The following is a 20,033-nucleotide window of genomic DNA, read 5'->3' on the forward strand; positions in this document are numbered from 1 at the left end:
TATCATCACTCGAACCCCATCTATTCACCATATTACTCCGGTCTTGCAGCAGCTTCATTGGCTCCCGATCAAGTTTCGTACTGATTTTAAGATTCTGCTATTAACATTTAAGGCCATCCATAACCTCGCCCCTCCATATCTGTCTGACCTTCTTCATGTTGCCATTCCATCCCGTAACCTTAGGTCCTCTTCCTCCACCCATCTGACCGTCCCCCTCGCCCATCTAACCACCGTGGGGAGCAGAGCTTTCAGCCGTTCTGCTCCCAAGCTCTGGAATTCATTACCTGTGGAGCTTCGAAACATCAAATCATATTCATTTTTCAAATGCAAACTTAAAACGCATCTGTTTAAAATGGCTTTTTCTTTTTCCTTCTGATTTATAGTGGCTTTGTTTGGTTTTAATGTTTAGATTTTCTGATGTTTTTAAGTTGTTTTATAATTGTGTCTTTTATTTATTGTTTGTTCGGTGTCCTTAAGTTCTCTGAAAGGCGCCTTGTAGAAATGTATTATTATTATTATCCATCCATCCTATCCATTTTCCAACCCGCTGAATCCGAACACACAGGGTCATGGGGGTCTGCTGGAGCCAATCCCAGCCAACACAGGGCACAAGGCAGGAACCAATCCCAGGCAGGGTGCCAACCCACCGCAGGACACACACAAACACACCCACACACCAAGCACACACTAGGGCCAATTTAGAATCGCCAATCCACCTAACCTGCATGTCTTTGGACTGTGGGAGGAAACCGGAGCGCCCAGAGGAAACCCACGCAGACACGGTGAGATCATGCAATTATTATTATTAAATATGCTTACATATAAAATCCGTGAAAGTCGAAGCGCGATATAGCGAGGGATTACTGTAATGTTGCCCAGGACATGGCCGAGTGTGTCTTCTCTGTGAAGTCTGCCTGTTAGTACAATGGCTGCTCAGTTGTGTAGAGCCATAAATCAATACCTGTACTCGGAGGGCATGTAAGTAGTTGAGATTTAGTTTACTTCCTTTCTTTCCGGATGAAAAAACTAAGACAGACTGACCATGGCAGCTCCACAGAAGCAGTAGGATGCCAGGCTGAAATTCAACAATTCAAAACTTTTAAGCTAAAAATATTGAAACTTTTTCACTGGTCAACCTATTTATACTGCTGTTCTCATTATGACTTTACAGTGTAAAGAGATTGTTACAAATGGTTAAAAACTCTGATTTAAATAAAGAGCAGCTGGTGTACTAATGTGCAAAGTTACCCTGAGGCACACAGATGGCACAACTGACAAAAGCTAAAGATTACTTTCCGTTGAAAAAAAGCAGACTACTGTATGCAGTGGCACCACAAGGGGGCAGTCTGCTTCAATCCCCTCATCGAGACTGGCGTCGGTTCAGAGCTGGAGCGGCCTGATTGTGAGTGGGCTTCAAATGGATGTGTTAGAAGTAAGACACTGCAAGACGCAGTTAGTGATGTGCAAGGACTCATGAAGAAGGAACCTACATGGAAAGAATTGGTTCTCTACCACACGAACGCCACAAAAGAAAAATGAACAGCTGTGGAGTTTTTGCATTATTATCCTTTGGAAAAATGTGGCACTTTTTTCCTTATGCCAACTGAAAGTCTAAATTAATCCCTGCCACAGTTCTCTGGACCGGCTATGTCTGCATCTTCAACCAGTGTGGGACTTTTAGTCCATCTTCCTACATCCATTAATGACCAGCTGAGCACAGAGATAGTTAACATCTGTACTAATAATATCATCTAACACAAAATTAAAATTTTAATTATCAAAAATCAAAGGAAAGAGTCAAGGAGTTGGTCTATTTCTGATAGAAAGTAAGCATTTTAAGGTAATTGACCCAATGTGAGTGTAACATGCGTATAAATCTGCCCTGTGGTGCTCTGGCACTTGGCTATTTCTTGTTCTGTGTCTAGTGCTGTTGGGATCGGCTTCAGCACCCCGTGAAAGTGAGTTGGATTTACCAGATTTGCAAATGTTCTGTAGTAAGACCAAGGAGGTTCTGCTCAGGCTTTATAACACACTGGTGAGGCCTCATCTGGAGTCCTGGGCAATGTTCCCTCTAAGCTGAGCGCGTGAGCAATCGCTCACACGAATTCAGAGCGTTGCTCATACTTCCCGCATGATCGCTCATTCCGACGGCGTCGCTCGTACTTATCGCACGATCGCTCACTCCGACCATCGGAGTTGGTGCTCATAAATTTTTGGCTTAAACAAAATGTCGCTCATAAACAATGTTTTTTGCTCACTATATGCTATTCCTTAGAGGGAACATTGGTCCTGGGTGCAATTTGGGTTCTCCAGGCTACAAAAAGGACATAACAGCACTAGAAAAGGCCCAGAGAAGAGCGACTAGACTGATTCAGGGCTACAGGGGATGAGTTATGAGGAAAGATTAAAAGAGCGGAGTCTTTACGGGAGATTAAGAGAAGACCTGAGTGAAGTGTTTAAAATGATGAAAGGAATTAGTCCAGTGGATCGAGACAGTAACTTGAAAATGAGTTCATCAAGAACACGGAGACACAGTTGGAAACTTAAGGGGAAATTACACGCAAACATTAGGAAGTTTTTCTTTACACAAAGAACGATAGACACTTGGAATAAGAGACCAAGTAGTGTGGTAGACAGGAGGACTTTAGAGACTTTCAAAACTCGACTTGATGTTTTTTGGAAGAAATAAGTGGACAGGACTGGCGAGCTTTGTTGGGCTGAATGGCCTGTTCTCGTCTCGATTTGTTCTAAAGATCGCATTTATCCTGGCTGCTAAACTTCTTTCCTGTTTATACTCGTCTTTTTCTCTTTTCAAATGATGAAATTCCTTGAAATGCTAACTAACATTTCCTTAGAAAGCATCTTCTCAACTCAATTTTCCTTCCTGCAATTATTCCAGAGAATAGTCCTATATTCCAAAAATGGAGTCACTTTTTAAAAGTTCAGAATTTTAAGCAAAAATTTGAAACCCTTCCCTAGTTAGAGTACCTCCTCCGAGGTCCCTTGGTATGTTACACTCCACGTGACAAGTCAGCTCGGACTACCCGGTCTTTATTGAAGTGTGCAGGGCACCAGTTCTCACTCATTGAATGGTCTCGCTGGGAGGAGATTAAACCAATGCTGCTTATACAAGGTGGGGGACATCGGAGCCAAAACCCTGGGATGGTGTGCCCCTCTAAGTCCTTCCAAGGACTGTGCTAGTTTGAATGATTTGGTGCTCTGTGACTCTTCCTTTTGGGGTACAGTTGCTGGTGTTGCCAGACAATGGAAATTGGAAGAATATAATCCATCCATCCATTTTCCAACCCGCTGAATCCGAACACAGGGTCACGGGGGTCTGCTGGAGCCAATCCCAGCCAACACAGGGCACAAGGCAGGAACCAATCCCGGGCAGGATGCCAACCCACCGCAGGAAGAATATAATGCCTATGCTAAAGTTTGAATAGTGGCATTGGACAAGCACTCTAAAGCAGGGGTCGCCAAGTCCGGTCCTGGAGGACCACCGTGGCTGCCTGTTTTCATTCTAACCCTTTTATTAATGAGCGCCCTGTTTGTGCTGCTAATTAACTTCTTGTGAATTCATTTTAATTGAATTGCTTTTTTAAGATTTGTTCCCTTAAATGTCTTCATCGTTCCTCTGAATTGCTTTGTTTCTTTCCTTAAGTGGCACCCGAACAGAAATGAAATGTGACGTGAGGGAGCCAAGAGAAGACCAACTAAGTCAGGGTCTCAAACTCCAACCAGCTCATTTAACGAGGTGACGATTCCTGTCGTTAATTAAACCCGTTCTTTAATTCCGTGGCTTGTTGCTGCTCTCATTGTGCAATAGCAGACATTTCTGAAATTGTGGATTTCTGGTAAAATGTTTTGTGGACCTGAGCAGATTGACATTCCTGAGACCTTCACCTTTCTTTACTTTCAGATATTGTGTGATGGACACCAATTGTTTTGGCTCATTTTGTGTCTCATTATTGTTTGGCAGCTAATTAAGGAACAAGAAACAATTAAGGGGTCTGAGACTTCAAGAGCAAATCAATTCAAATGAATTAAAGAGAAGTTAATTAGCAGCAAAAACAGGTCACTCATTAAGAAAAGGGTTCGAATGAAAACCTGCAGCCACGGTGGTCCTCCAGGACCGGACTTGGCGACCCCTGCTCTAAAGATACCCATGATGCTCTGGTTTCAAAAGAGAATGTCACAGCTGATTTGTACTTTTTTTTTCTTACTCTTTGATCATTTTGAGGAGGAGTATAGGGAACTAATCAAGGACTTTGTTAAATGGTGCGACTCAAACCACTGTGAACGGCGCTATATAGCGCCCGACCCGGCACAGACTCGGACAGAGGCACGTACTTAAATAAAGCACACTCCTTGATTTTTCTTCAGCCGTGGGGCACGCCTTCCCCGTGTCCCACAGGCCCAACACAGTCCCAGAACACCCACTAACCACAACACTCTTCTCTTCCTTTCTTTCTTTACCACCACTCCTCCTCAGGCTTAGTCCTCCTCCTCCCGACTCTGGCTCTCTCGAGTGGTGGTGGCTGGCCTTTTTTATACCCCACCCAGAAGTATTCCAGGTGCTTAATCACCTGGGCCAAATTGCATTTCCGGGTGGGGCTGAGGACTTGACCAGCCGGGCTGCGAAGTCCATGCAGCTCCCCCTGGCGGCCATCCAGGCCCCCAACCAGGCTGTGGAAGACTCCATGTCCCATGGAGCCATGCGCCAGGTTGGGGAATCATTGTCCGCCAGGGAGGCTGCCACCAAGCGTCCCGGGGGAGGTATTGAGCTGCCCACGGTGGCTCCCCCGGAACAGATGCAGCAGGGGCATCCCTGCCGGTCATGGGACCCGGCTGTCCTTTACACCACCTACACCTGAACACCAGCAAAACCAAGGAGCTGGTGGTGGATTTTAGGTGGCCCAGGCCCCTCACGGACCCCGTGATCATCAGAGGTGACTGTGTGCAGATGGTGCAGACCTATAAATACCTGGGAGTGCAGCTGGATGATAAATTAGACTGGACTGCCAATACTGATGCTCTGTGCAAGAAAGGACAGAGCCGACTATACTTCCTGAGAAGGCTGGCGTCCTTCAACATCTGCAATAAGATGCTGCAGATGTTCTATCAGACGGTTGTGGTGAGTGCCCTCTTCTACGCGGTGGTGTGCTGGGGAGGCAGCATAAAGAAGAGGGACGCCTCACGCCTGGACAAACTGGTGAGGAAGGCAGGCTCTATTGTAGGCATGGAGCTGGACAGTTTGACATCTGTGGTGGAGCGACGGGCGCTCAGCAGACTCCTCTCAATCATGGAGAATCCACTGCATCCACTGAACAGGATCATCTCCAGACAGAGGAGCAGCTTCAGCGACAGACTGCTGTCACCGTCCTGCTCCACTGACAGACTGAGGAGATCGTTCCTCCACCACACTATGAGACTCTTCAATTCCACCCGGGGGGGGTAAACGTTAACATTATATAAAGTTATTGTCTGTTTTTACCTGCATTGTTATCAAACTTTAATATTTTTTGTATCGGTATGCTGCTGCTGCTGGAGTATGTGAAATTCCCCTTGGGATTAATAGTTTATCGATCAATTGATCGTAGATAAGTAAGGTGCACTGAACTGGGAATTAAAAAGAAAACCACTTCAGCAGCAGAGAAATAGTAATAAAAATGGCACGTTGGAATCCTGTATGCCTGTTTTTCTTTAGTAACTCTGCAAGTGTTTCTTTCTAGGGGCCACTGTGTCTGTGCCAGAGGATCTCCCCGTTCCTGTACAGATTTATTTTATTCGGGCATCTGACCCTGACCGTGGTGACGCACTGAAGGTAAGGAGCTGTGTAATGTTGCTGTTTGGCGTAGCCTGTCCAGGAGTGTTGCTGTAGCGCAGTAGTTGGCGTAGCCCTGGAGTCTTACATCTCCATCCCAGTCCAGAAACTACCTGTGCAGAATTTGCATATTCTTCCTGTCTCTTTGTAGGTTTTGTGCCCACATCTCAAAGACTTAGTTAGATTAACGGACATCTCCACACTGGTTCCATATGAGTGATTGTGCGTGCAGAGAGTTTGCATATTCTCCTCTGGTTTCTGTGGGTTTGTCCCTGCGCAGCCTAAAAGACGTGTGAGATACAGCTGATCAGGTGATGATGCGTGAGTGTGGATTCTTCAAAGGACTGGCACCGTGTCAAAGTCTGGTTCTTGCCTTTTTGCATTTCATGCCCACTTGCTTTCTTTTCTGCATGTTACCAATTGTTGTTCTACCTTCAGAGACTGTGGTTGCGTTTTTATTTTTTTTTATTTTTCTAACGTTGAGGGTGAGGTTGTTGTCCTGACACCGTTCTGCCAGGAGTCTGACCTCCTCCCTGTAGGCCATCTCTTCGTCCTCGCTGATCAGACCTGTTACAGTGGTATCGTCGGCAAACATGAGGATGGTGTTAGAGCTGTACTTCGCTACGTATCACAGGTGTTGGTAAGAGTGTCACAATGGAAGCTGGTTTCAACTGCTGGACTGTTCACTATTTGTCTGGAGTTTAGAAGCACTTTCCATGTCTGCCTTGGTTTTCCTCTCAAATGCCAAACAGATGCCAGTTAGAATGCCCACACAGCAGCGATGGTGATGCCTCCCTTCCGGATGAGCTGAACAACTTCTTCGCACGGTTTGAGGCACAGAACAAAGAGCCTGCGAGAAAAGCAACACCTCCCTCCACTGACCAGGTACTCTGTCTCTCCATAACTGACGTGGAGAGGACTCTATCCAGACTTAATCCACGCAAGGCTGCAGGACCTGACAACATACCTGGTCGTGTGCTCAAAGAATGTGCCAATCAACTGACTGGTGTCCCCACGGACATCATCAAAACATCTCTGAGCCAGTCATCAGTCCCAGCATGCCTCAAGTTGACCTGCATCATGCCAGTGCCGAAGAAGTCATCAGTGACATGCCTGAATAACTACTGGCCAGTTGCACTCACGCCAATCATAATGAAGTGCTTCGAAAGGTTAGTCATGTCACACATAAAGCCTCCCTTGACCCTCTTCAGTTTGCATACCGCTCAAACAGGTCATCTGAGGATGCCATATGCTCTGCCCTTCACCTCTCCCTGACACATCTGGATACAAAAGACACCTATGTCAGGATGCTAATTCATAGACTTTAGCTCTCCCTCCAAAGCTGGTTGTAAAACTGTGCAGGTTGGGCCTGAACACCACCCTCTGCAATTGGATCCTGGACTTCTTGACAGAGAGGCCCCAGTCAGTTCGGATGAGCTGCAACACTTCCAGCAACATCACATTGAGCACTGGAGCGCCGCAGGGCTGCGTGCTTAGTCCACTGCTCTTCACCCTGCTGACTCACGACTGCACAGCCACGCACAACACCAACCACATCATCAAGTTTGCGGATGATACGACAGTGCTGGGACTGATAAGCAGGGATGATGAAACAGCATATAGAGAGGAGGTGGAACAGCTGTCTGCCTGGTGTGAAGACAACAATCTATCAATGTCGACAAGACAAAAGAGATAATTGTGGACTTCAGAAAATCACGTCCTGTCCACATCCCACTCAGCATCAACAGTTTAGATGTGGAGACTGTTAGGAGTACCAAGTTTCTCGGTGTGCACGTAACTGAGGAACTTACGTGAACTCATAACACCTCATCACTAATCAAGAAAGCCCAGCAGAGACTACACTTCCTGAGGAGGCTGAAGCAAGCAAGTCTTCCCCCTTCCATCCTCACCATGTTCTACAGAGGCACCATTGAGAGTGTTCTGACCAGCTGCATCACTGTCTAGTATGGCAACTGCAACATATCCGACCGCAAGAGCCTGCAAAGGATAATGAAGACAGCAGAGAACATTATTGGGGTGCCTCTCCCTTCACCACAGGACATATTTCACAAATGCAGTGTCCGCAAGGCCTGCAGCATTGAGCAGGACCCCTTACACCCCTCACATGGACTTTTCACACTTCTGCCATCCAAGAGAAGATACTGCAGCATCAGAGCCAGATCTGCCAGGCTGCAGGAGAGTTTTCACCCCCAAGCTGTCAGACTCCTTAACACCAGGCTGCCCCCTGGGACCTTCCACACGGCCTCAACCACCTCTAAAAACAGAACTTTTATACATGTGAGCCACTGACCTGTGAAGACGAGTGTGCAGGTAGAGAAGAACTGAAAATCTCATACTGACCTTTAAGGATTTTGACACTCTTGATATCCTTCTGCTGTGAAACATTCTGACCTGTCATTGTTTACACGTCTTAAACAACTATTATCATACACTGATCATCTCTGTATTAGATAGATACTTTATTAATCCCAATGGGAAATTCACAATTTTATTATCTATATCTATCTTATATTATCTATATCTACTATTTATTTATTTATTTATTTATTATATTACATATCTTACACATCAATATTGCTGCTACTTCTTTGTCTTGTCTTTGCACAATGTCTTCTTTGCGTTTTAATTTTAAATTGAAATTTTAATTCTATTTTTAATTTGTTATTTGTACGTCATGTCGTTACACTGCGGACCCTGAGCTTCGCAATTTGGTCTATCTGTATACTTGTATATAATTAAGATGACAATAAAAGTTCACTTTGACTTTGAATAACTGCTGACTCTAAATTGGTCCTGTAGGTTTGTGGGTGAGAGTGCGGGATGATGGACACTTGTACCATTTGGAGTCCATTGATACCAGGATTGGCTCTGGCTACTTAAGACCTAGTTAGAAGATGATCAGTTTAGATCAATTATAAATTTACTTTAAAATGCATTTCCTGAATAAGTGTCTTATTTTCTCTTGTAGTACACGATTACTGAAGTTCAGCCTCCAAGTGCAAATACGCGCTTTACCATTATCGATAAAACACTTACTTGTACTCAAGGATTTGACTATCAGAATGGACAGAAGGTGAGTTAAAGCGTTGTGAGAATGGTCAATAACTAATGGCTTTGAGTAAACTCCTTCAGGTGTCGCCCATGTCGGACCCTCTTTCTTGTAGCTTAATAATGAGTCTGCCCCATTGTGCCTAAGAGTGTGTCCTTCTGCTACGTGATGCACGAGTGTCCCGTCCATCGGTGATTCCTACCTTGTAGTTAGTGCAGGAGGGAGAGGCTCTGACTTAAGGAGGATTTTGGGGAAGGCTAAAAGAGAGATAAGGCGAAAGACGACTCTGAGATTCCTTCATTATTTTAGTAGTAACAAATCAGTCAAGGAGGAGGTGAAGTGCATCAGAAATAGTAAACGGGAATTAAAAATACAGTGGAACCTCGGTTCACGAACGCCTCGGTACACGTACAACTCGGTTTACGACCAAAAAGTTCGGCAAACTTTTGCCTCGGTTCACAACCACACACTCGGTATACGAACAAGCCAGTTTCCCTTTCGGTTTGTGCGCGCTGATGATTTCCGCACGTGTTGCATTGTTCTCGGTCAGACGTGAACTGCTGCAATGTGAGAGAGAGAGAGCGAGCGAGAGCGCGTGCAGCTGAGCAGGGAGCCTGGGTGTTTGTCAGTGTTATTAAATGTTTTTACATTAGTTTACTATTACACTGTGCATTCTATGGTGTAATTAACTATATTTGTGCTTAAAAATATTTTTAAAAATATATTTACATACAGTTTGTACGGTCTGGAACGGATTAATTGTATTTACATACAATCCTATGGGGGAAATTGCTTCGGTTCACGACCAATTCGGTTTACGACCAGAGGTTTGGAACGAATTATGGTCGTGAACCGAGGTTCCACTGTACAGTGAAATAGCGGATGCTCTAAATAAGCATTTTTCGGAGGTCTTCACAAGTGACGAAGTACAGTAGATGATCTCCAGCAGTAACAGGGACTACTAAGGAGGTACTGAAGGATTTGGAAATTGTAGAGGGATAAGTGCTACTCAGATTAAAGAAGCTGAAATCAAACAAATCGCCAGGACCAGATCATATTTACCCTCCAGTTCTTAAGGAGGCTAGCGAGTACAGATAGAAACCCTTAACGCATATTTGTAGGAAGTCACTGTACATGGAGGACATTCCAAATGACTAGAAAATGGCAAAATATTCTCCCATTATATAAAAAGGGTGACAGGGCAGATCTAAGCCACCATAGGCCAGTAAGCTTAACATGCATCACAGGAAAATGAATGGCAGGAATTATTAAGGATAAGACTGAGCAGCACATGGCGGGTACAGGAGTTTCACTGAACAGTCAGCATGGGCTCAGAAGGGGAGGTCATGTTTTACTACAATCTGTCAGAAGTTAAACAGTTGACAGCCAGGCCATGGAAGGGTCAGGAGCTAGCAAACCAAAGAAGAAGAAATATAATCACTGAAATGGAATCTGAATTCGGAAATGCTCTGTAACTTCGAAACCCTGTCCTTGCTTCATTATCATGTCAGCCAAAGCCCTACATCTAGAAGCAAAGAGTCCCACTTTTACTAAAGTTCAATTTAACCTCTTAATTTCACGCTCAACCTTTGCTCAGAGCTGTCAGACTATTAATTGGTGATGTACATGACATCATGAGGATTAAGCTGAGGAGCTTTAGATTTGAATGAGCTGTATGGCCAGGAAACAATCTTCTGTATGTATCTCCTTGAATTATTATATAGTTCCATCATCTGAAGAACAGACAATATATCACGGGGGTCAAGTGATGTTACAGTGGATGAAGTTGCTGCTTTCTTCCCACAGAGATCTTTTTTTCCCCAAACCCTGGACTGATGACCGTCTGTAGAACGTTTTGTCCTTTCTCTTTATGACCTCTCTTGGTTTGGCATCTTCTTCGGTGGTCTGATTTATGTTTATATATTCTTATTTATAATAGCATGTTGGTTACATCTTACTTGCATGTCAGACCAACATGCAAGAATTTCACAATACTCTAGATATGTGACAATGTTACAGCTACTACTACCACTACTACTCCTACGTTCTTCAACCATAGACCTGCAGGTTAGGCTAACTGGCTAATTGTGGGTCAGGGTATCCTGAGGACTAGAGATTCTTCTTTGCTCCCAATGCTGTTTTGTCTCCATAAAACCCCAAAACAGAAAAAGTTAATTCAGAAAGACAATAGCTGGGGGAGTTCAGTGTATTTTTGGGTGCTGTAGTTTGACAGCGTTATGCACACAAAGTCTTGGGTGAAGTTCCACAAGAAAGCTCAAGATTCTACTGACCACATTAATAGACCCAAAAACACCAGACTTTGTACCAGAATGTTTCCTGAGAAGTTTTAGCACTTCAGCGCTGTGCTCTCCCACTTGTCTGTCATCCTCCAACCTGCCATATCCTAACACAGGGTCATGGGGATCTGCTGGAGCCAATGCCAGCCAGCACAGGGTACAAGGCAGGAACCAATCCCGGGCAGGGCGCCCATACACCCACCCACCAAGCACACACTAGGGACAATTTAGGATCGCCAATGTACCTAACCTGCATGTCTGTGGACTGTGGGAGGAAACCCACGCAGACACTGGGAGAACATGCAAACTCCTAACTGTGAGGCAGCAGCGCTACCACTGCGCCACCGTGCCGCCCCTCTCCCACTTGATTACACGCAAAAGAAGTTCAGCATTCCCTGGCACCTTAGTGTGCTCAAGTTTATTTATGCACACCCCTTCCATTCTTCAACTTGTACATATCCACCACCATCTGGCCCAGTTCTGTTGGCATCCACTGGTATCTCTCAGCTGTTGTTTGCTGTGATGTTTGTTTTTTTTTGTCTCAAAATGTCATTATCACTACAAAGGCTGCTGTTTGTTTTTTAGAGTTTCATCGTTGCCATCACTGTGAGTGACCAACATGGCGCTAGCTGCAATGGCTCAGTAAGCATCCTAGTCTTGCCGGTGTTGGACAGACCTCTGAATTTCACGTGAGTGTTCTGTGAGTAGAGTGTATGGGGTGGGTGTTGCACACCATAACCCACTTCTAATTAATTATCATTTTGGTTAGATTCAAAGGTACTTGGCAGCAATCCCAAGCAAAAGAAACTAAAAGCACCTCCTGAAATATCCTCTGCAATTTCTGTTCTCCATCCATATTCCACTGGGAGCTGCCTTTGGTGCTAGAGGACCACGGTGGTTGCAGGTTTCCGTTTCCACCGATCAGGCGTCCAGGCTAAACTTGCAGTTCTGTACTTCATGCTCCTTTTGAATTACTTGTCACTTCTATGATAATTTCTGCTTTATAGAGTAGTCGGCAAGATGAGAAGCGGTGGATGCAATCTTCTTATGACTGTAATAGGGGCAGAGTGGTGGCTCTGAGGCTAAGGATCTGTTCTGGTATCCCGAAGGTTGCTGGTTCGAATCCCCATCACTGCCAAAAGAGATCCTACTCTGCTGGGCCCTTAACCTTTAATTGCTCCAGGGGTGCTGTACAATGGCTAACCCTGCGCTCTGACCCCAAGGGGTATGCGAAAACTAACAAATTCCTAATATGAGAAATTGTATAAGGCGAAATAAAGAAAGAAAAATAAATAAAGGTTCACATTATCTACTTTACAACCCAATGGTCTGCTTGAACGTGACCAATTATGATGGCACCATCACACTGTGGTCAGCTCTGAGGCTTCACAAATCCTAAAGCCTGATTACTAACCCCAAACTATACTATTAGTAGCGTGTAGTTCGTGTGTCTTCAACCGTCTGCATTGGTTTTTCCTCCCACAACCCAAAGTCTGGATAAATAAGCCCTAATGGGGGGGATGTATAAGCGTATTCTGTGACAAACTTGTGCCTAATGCTTCTGGGATAAATTCTGGCCACTAAAACCCTGATCTGGATTAACTGATTTGAAAATGTGATTTTATTATGCAAAAATACTCCTTTATATAATATACCATATATACTCGCGTTTAATAAGTCAGGTCTTGAAACCTAACATATCAATCATAAAATCCGGCCCTAACTTATACGCCTGTTCAAAAAATATGACACTTAAATTTTATTTATTTTTTTTTACACCTTCTTGCCTCCTCCAATCTCACACCAGTTTCTCAGACACATCGAATTTTGTTGCAGCAGCGCAGTTAACAATTTTTTTCACCACATCAACGACTTTTAATTTAAAACGAGCTTCATGTTTCCTTCTGATCGAACGCTCCATCGCAGATAAGGGATGCTCTTACAATAAAGGCGTACGAGGGTGTGAGACACACAAAACGGTGCAAACGTCACTTCGGAATAGTTCAGGTATTAACATGTGGACGTGTAGGTGCAATAGAGAGAGAAAAACAAAAGGCCGTGTGCTCCGTGGTGACTCTCTCAGGTGGGCGGGTCTTAGCATATCGTAATCTCTTGGACCAATAGCGGGAGTTTTCTGCATTCAACTTATACGACTGACATTATAAAATATCAGAAATTCGACGGTAAAGTCATGTCCCGACTTGTATGCGGGAGAACTTAAATGCGACTATAATATATAAAAAAAAAATATATATATATATATATATATATATATATATACACACACAGTACTGTGCAAAAGTTTTAGGCAGGTGTGAAAAAATGCTGTAAACAAAGAATGCTTTCAGAAATATAAATAATGATTGCATTTTCTAAATTGATAACAATAAACAAAGTGAGCGAACAAAAGAAAAATCTAAATCAAGTCAATATTTGGTGTTCCTACCTTGTGCCTTCAAACCAGCATCAATTCTTATCGGTCCACTTGCACAAAGTCAGGGATTTTGTAGGATTCTAGTCAGGTGTCTGATCAACCAATTCTACCAAACAGGTGCTAATGATCATCAATGTCACACGTTGGTTGAAACACAGTCATTAACTGAAACAGAAACAGCTGTGTAGGAGGCTTAAAACTGGGCGAGGAACAGCCAAACTCTGCTACCAAGGTGAGGTTGTGGAAGACAGTTTCATGTCATGGCAAGATTGAGCACAGCAACAAGACACAAGGAAGTTCTACTGCATCAGCAAGGTCTCTCCCAGACAAAGATTTCAAAGCAGACTGGGGTTTCAAGATGTGCTGTTCAAGCTCTTTTGAAGAAGCACAAAGAAACGGGCAACTTTGAGGATCATAGACGCAGTGGTCGGCCAAGGAAACTTAGTGCAGCAGATGAAAGACACATCAAGCTTATTACCCTTCGAAATCAGAAGATGTCCAGCAGTGCCATCAGCTCAGAACTGGCAGAAACCAGTGGGACCCAGGTATACCCATCTACTGTCTGGAGAAGTCTGGCCAGAAGAGGTCTTCATGGAAGAGTTGCAACCAAAAAGCCATACCTCCAACATGGAAACAAGGCCAAGCGACTCAAGTATGCACGAACACATAGGAACTGGGGTGCAGAAAAATGGCAGCAGGTGCTCTGGACTGATGAGTCAAAATTTGAAATATTTGGCTGTAGCAGAAGGCAGTTTGTTCATCGAAGGGCTGGAGAGCAGTACAATAATGAGTGTCTGCAGGCAACAGTGAAGCATGGTGGAGGTTCCTTGAATGTTTGGAGCTGCATTTCTGCAAATGGAGTTGGAGATTTGGTCAGGATTAATGGTGTTCTCAATGCTGAGAAATACAGGCAGATACTTATCCATCATGCAGTACCATCAGGGAGGCGTATGATTGGCCCCAAATTTATTCTGCAGCAGGACAACGACCCCAAACATACAGCCAAAGTCATTAAGAACTATCTTCAGCGTAAAGAAGAACAAGAAGTCTTGGAAGTGATGGTATGGCCCCCACAGAGCCCTGATCTCAACATCATCGAGTGTGTCTGGGAATACATGAAGAGACAGAAGGATGTGAGGAAGTCTACATCCACAGAAGATCTGGGGTTAGTTCTCCAAGATGTTTGGAACAACCTGCACACAGTTTTTGAAGGAACTCGGCGGGTAAGTGTACCTAGAAGAATTGATGCTGTTTTGAAGGCAAAGGGTGGTCACACCAAATATTGATTTGATTTAGATTTATCTTTTGTTCATTCACTGCATTTTGTTGATTGATGAAAATAAATGATTAACACGTCCATATTTGAAAGCATTCTTTGTTTACAGCATTTTTTCACACCTGCCTAAAACTTTTGCAAAGTACTGTATGTATATATGTATGTGTGTGTGTGTGTGTGTGTGTATATATAATATATATATATATATATATATATATATACTAGCTATGTAAGCCCGAGCTCCTAGAAACTATTGAAAGCGTCTGGTAAAAAACTGAAATGTAGAGTCGGCAATTTCATTTTGCAGATGTGCTCGCCCCCTTGTCTATCGGTGGCTAAGCGAGTTTCTCTCTCGTTTGACTTTCCTCAGCGGTTTCACTTTGGCAGCAGTCGTTTCTTTCAGCTTCATGCTGTAGCCTCTTGCGTCTTTCTTCTTCCGACTCGTTAACTTTGGGCTGCCTTGCCGGCTTTTTTGAGCTTATCATTACCCCATCGCACTTCTGGGCTGGACAGACATATATACACGTCTATGTGTGGAAGTGTGTGTATCTAAGATATAGATTTATTATAATAATAATTACTAGGGGGCTTCACTCGCCGAGGGGCCTGCATTACACACCAGCCACTTCGCGTCTCCGACCGCTCACGTATGTGGATTTCTCTTTCACCAAACAACAAATCTTTTAATTCTCGCAGATACGCCTCTTCATTGGGAGGAAACACTACTTTTCCCCGATGCCAACACGAATTAGATGATCTACAAGTCTCTGACTTAAAGTTTAAATCTGAACAATATATTCGATTTCTTTTCGCTGTTCCGTTATTTTACCGAGTAAAAATTTCTACTTGTTTGGGCTAATGCGATGATTTTTTTTTTTTTTTTTTTTTTTTTTTTAAACTATCATATTTTGAGCCTTTTGAATTTTAATACTTTGATTATTTCTAACCTGCTCTGCATGTGTATCGCGCCATCGTTTTTTTTTTTTTTTCTTTACTTTATCATCTACTCTTTGTATTTTATTTCCCGCCCCGGGCCTGGTTAAATCTCATGGCACAAAGTCTCATCTCGTGGGACTTGAAAGTATCTCTCTGTCACGTCTCGTCCCAGGATTTTTTTTTAATTACAGTAATCCCTCACTTATCGCGGGAGATAGGTTCCAAGGCCGACCACGATAACTGAATTTCCGCGAAGTAGGGGCACTATATTTATTTAATTATTTAACGTGTATTTGGACGTTTTTAAACCCTCCCTGTATTGTTTACAACCCACCATTTACTCTATTAATAACAGGGACAACTGCTAAGCAATATGAAATCGGTAGATAAGTTTACACTTACTGTATAGCGAAGTACACGTAGCAGCTTGTAGGCGGTCATGACGTCGTCGACCTTGTTGTAAAGATTCCTAAAGCAGATTTCATCCAGACTACTGCCTTATCACGTCCACTTGCAACTCGTTTTGCACCCTGGTTAAAGGACACTGCGGCCGTAGATCTTATATGCTTTTCCTCCTTTTTAAATAAAGAGAATCGATGTCCTGCAGCGGTGTAGCTGTTCCTTTCCTTCAACATATCCAAAACTTTTACCTTTTCTGCAATCATTTGCATCTTCTGTTGGTGCTTGGACGTGGCCCCTGAAGCATTAGCACGTTAATGATGAATGAGTGAGATGAGACTTCCTGGTTAATGCAGCACTCCATCGCTGAGCCAATCAGCAGCACACAGGAACTTAACTGCGTGCTCTGATTGGGTAGCTTCTCAGCCATCCACCAATAGCATCTCTTGTATGAAATCAACTGGGCAAACCAACTGAGGAAGCAAGTAAAAAGACCCATTGTCCGCAGAAACCCGCGAAGCAGCGAAAAATCCGCGCTATGTATTTAGATATGCTTACATATAAAATCCACGAAAAGTGAACCACGAAGTAGCGAGGGATTACTGTACAATAGAGAGATAATAATCTATACAATTCTTTTTGTTTTGTTAAGGAACCCTAATCAGTCAGTCTCTATTACTGAAGAAGGAGGCCCTAATGTCTTTGTGGCAGTGGTTACCGCAGTGGGTTCAAATGTCCTTTATGAATTTGTGGATAACCCAAGGGCATATCAGATTGACAGAGGTAAGGCATAATCTCTTTCTTAATCCACCCATCGTTGGTAAAGCGCTGAAGAAATTGTGTTCACTCAACGTTAATGGAGCAGAGATTTTGTTGTGGGTCGCGGTGACACGCTGGTTGTTCTGCTGTCACTCAGTCACCAGGATTTCCAGTGAGTTATGTGGGTTTATTTTTTGATGGTCCAGTTTCTGGTTTATTTTGAGTGAAAATGACAACTGGAGATTGCATATCATGAAGATTTTGAGTAATAATGCATTTGTATCTAATCATGTATAATCATGTTTTCATCACTTTTGAATTTATAATAAATAAAATAAATGTTCGCATTGTATTTTTGTGAATATCTGTGCTTGAAGTGCCCCTCTGCCAACGGAGCCTGTTACGGGGTAAGTGGAAGAAAGGGCTTTAACTCAATTAAGTAAGAGCAAAGAAGTAGAACAGTGGAAGGCTGGCTAGCCTCAAGTTTTTTTTTCCCCCCATAAGAGTTTTTAAGATGTGTCTTTCAATTCCAAGCTATTAAAGTAAAGGGACGTCGTTCACAATTTCAGAATTTTAATGCAGAATTCCCTGTTTACTCTGCAGCTACTGGGATCATCCGAACTTCATATAACCTCGATCTGGATGTAGACGACAGTCTGAAGCTGACAATACTGAAGATCAGAGCATTCATCCCCACTGCCCACCGCAGCGGCACCACAGTAGTCTATGTTTCGGTCCTGGATGTCAATGACATTCCCCCAGTCTGTGCGCCTCCTAATGTGATGTAAGAAGACTTTCATTTCTATTAATCCTAACACCTCCTTCCATGTGCACTTAATTGCAGCCAATCTGTCCTCAAAATCCTAAAGATCTAATTCCTTTCTTGTCAAACATTCAGTTCGAAGCATTCATTTTAAATAAGACGCAACGTTTGGTAATTAGGCGTAGAATCTGCTTCGTAAGTGAGAACGTCGACTGTTGTCACACTGAGCAGTCTCACAGGTTTACCTTTGGCCCCCTTTTTACAATCAAGTAGAACTAAACAATTTTCAGACATAATATATGGCTCTAAATGTTTATTGCCTTTCCCTGATTTGTAAAAAAACGAGAGACTTGACTGCCAAGAAGAAACCGTTCAGTACAGTAAGTTTATATGCTTGGTTAACACCGACGTTGTCCTGATATCTCATTCACATACTTGTACTTTCCACTTCCTCTACATGACTCGGTAGTTTTGTTTCACATTCTTATGACCCTTCTCTGTGAAGAACTGCTTCCAGTATGGTCTTGAATGCATTTTCTCTTAGTCAATCATGTACACACCTAACGAACACTATATTTAATTAAAAGAATTCTGCTTTTCTCAATGATTTTGAAAGCTAGGAGGGCTCTGCCCCCTGCTCACTTCACTCGCCAACCCCCAGGCGGGTGCTACGCACTAGCCACTTCACAGCTCTGCCGCTCGCGTATGGGGAAGCGGATGTACAATTTAAACATTATTTTCATGGGAATTGTTACATATGCATAACAAACCTAACTATTTTACATTACATTAACCATAGTAAAAAAAATAGTAAAACGTAATAAATTGAAAGAAAATTGTTTCATACTGTAACAATTCGTCTCGAGCACTAGCCTGAGATTATTGCTACCACTATTCTGACCTAGCTAAAGGCAGATGATAAAAGGATAGGCCAATATCGCACCTTAATAAATTTCCCGTGTAGCCTTTATTCTAATAAAAACAATCTCTTAATATCAATGCATTTATAGGTCACTGCACACCATAGTCCATGTTTATCCTTGCAGTCCATCAAATAAACAACAAATAGAAAAACAATCCCTTACACATGGATTGCCCCGCCCGAACCTAAGTAACCCTTAATTTGCAGCGCCACACACATGTATCTACACACCAACAGTATTCATTCCCCCAATTCCCGTTCCAGAGATAATAAATAGATCCGCAGATAGTCCACTGTAATACTCCCGTAACGGCCGGCGAGCAGATGAGGAGTCCTGAAAATAGCAGACTATACATCCAATCTCCTCTTCGTCATAAAAGACATACAGTCAGACTTGCGCCATGATTAAAGTATAGTAAGTCCGTTTTGATAGCTCACCCGAGTCCGTAGGTAATAGCGGAACGATCGATTCCCAGGTACAAAAGAGAAGACCATCCACCTTCAGACAGGACTGTAGGAGCTCCTAGGCTTTTCCCATGGCCAGTGCAGTAGCTGATCTGCCTTTTTGATCAAACGATGTTCTTCTTTCACACCCCTTCTCCCCTTTTTCCTTCCCTCTAAAACGGCGCACTTTATGCAAATGAATCCCCGAACCAACCGGAAGTTCCACCTCTGGGGTACCGCTGTCAATCTCTGTTGGAAGACTGTACCCCCCCCCCCAACACCCGATCGACCGCAGAAAACATTATCTTTATGTGGCAGCGCTACAATACTGCTTTAGTGGTATTCGTTGCGCTATACGATTTCGTTCTGTTTGGCTTTGAAATTAGCACATACTTTTTAAGCTTATACTTTTACTGTAAAACTTCAGAAAAAACAATATTTGGAATTAACTTTTCGTCAATATCGCTTTGAATTTTGATTCCGTGTTTGGACTTGCATCGTGGCAACGCAACGTATAACTGCCCGTGAGTGAAGATCGTTTCTTTCTCTCTATTAAATAAACGGACTTTATCGAATGTTTGTCCCTGTGATTTTAATTGTTATATCAAAAGCTATTCTAATGGGGAAACTGTAAACGTTTTACCAAGAATGGCATATCAAGATCTCCTTTGGTGTCTAACGTTATCCCTGGAAGATGTACTCCATTACCTTTCTTGTTGCCTGTTAAAAAATAGTAGAACGTAATAAATTTGAAGAAAATGTATGTTTCACACTGCTTTAGTGGTATTCGTTGCGTTATACGTTTTCGTTCTGTTTGGCTTGGAAATTAACACGTAAATACATTTTAAACTTTCACTGTAAAACTTAAGTAAAAACAATATTTGGAATTTTCATCAATATCACTTT

The 20,033-nt window shown here is 43.1% G+C and overlaps 1 protein-coding gene across 1 annotated transcript in view; it reads left to right on the forward strand.

The window, feature by feature from the left end:
* The window catches only part of LOC114668717 (cadherin-related family member 4-like), a 61,487-nt gene that overhangs the window by 17,753 nt on the left and 23,701 nt on the right, over positions 1-20,033 (forward strand). Inside the window, exons 5-9 of the mRNA XM_051921437.1 lie at positions 5,736-5,827; positions 8,817-8,921; positions 11,780-11,883; positions 16,892-17,022; positions 17,602-17,782. Coding sequence (XP_051777397.1) covers positions 5,736-5,827; positions 8,817-8,921; positions 11,780-11,883; positions 16,892-17,022; positions 17,602-17,782 — 613 coding nt within the window. The remainder of the gene's footprint in view (positions 1-5,735; positions 5,828-8,816; positions 8,922-11,779; positions 11,884-16,891; positions 17,023-17,601; positions 17,783-20,033) is intronic.

This window comes from Erpetoichthys calabaricus, chromosome 18, assembly GCF_900747795.2.
Source record: "Erpetoichthys calabaricus chromosome 18, fErpCal1.3, whole genome shotgun sequence".
Lineage (NCBI taxonomy): Eukaryota > Metazoa > Chordata > Cladistia > Polypteriformes > Polypteridae > Erpetoichthys > Erpetoichthys calabaricus.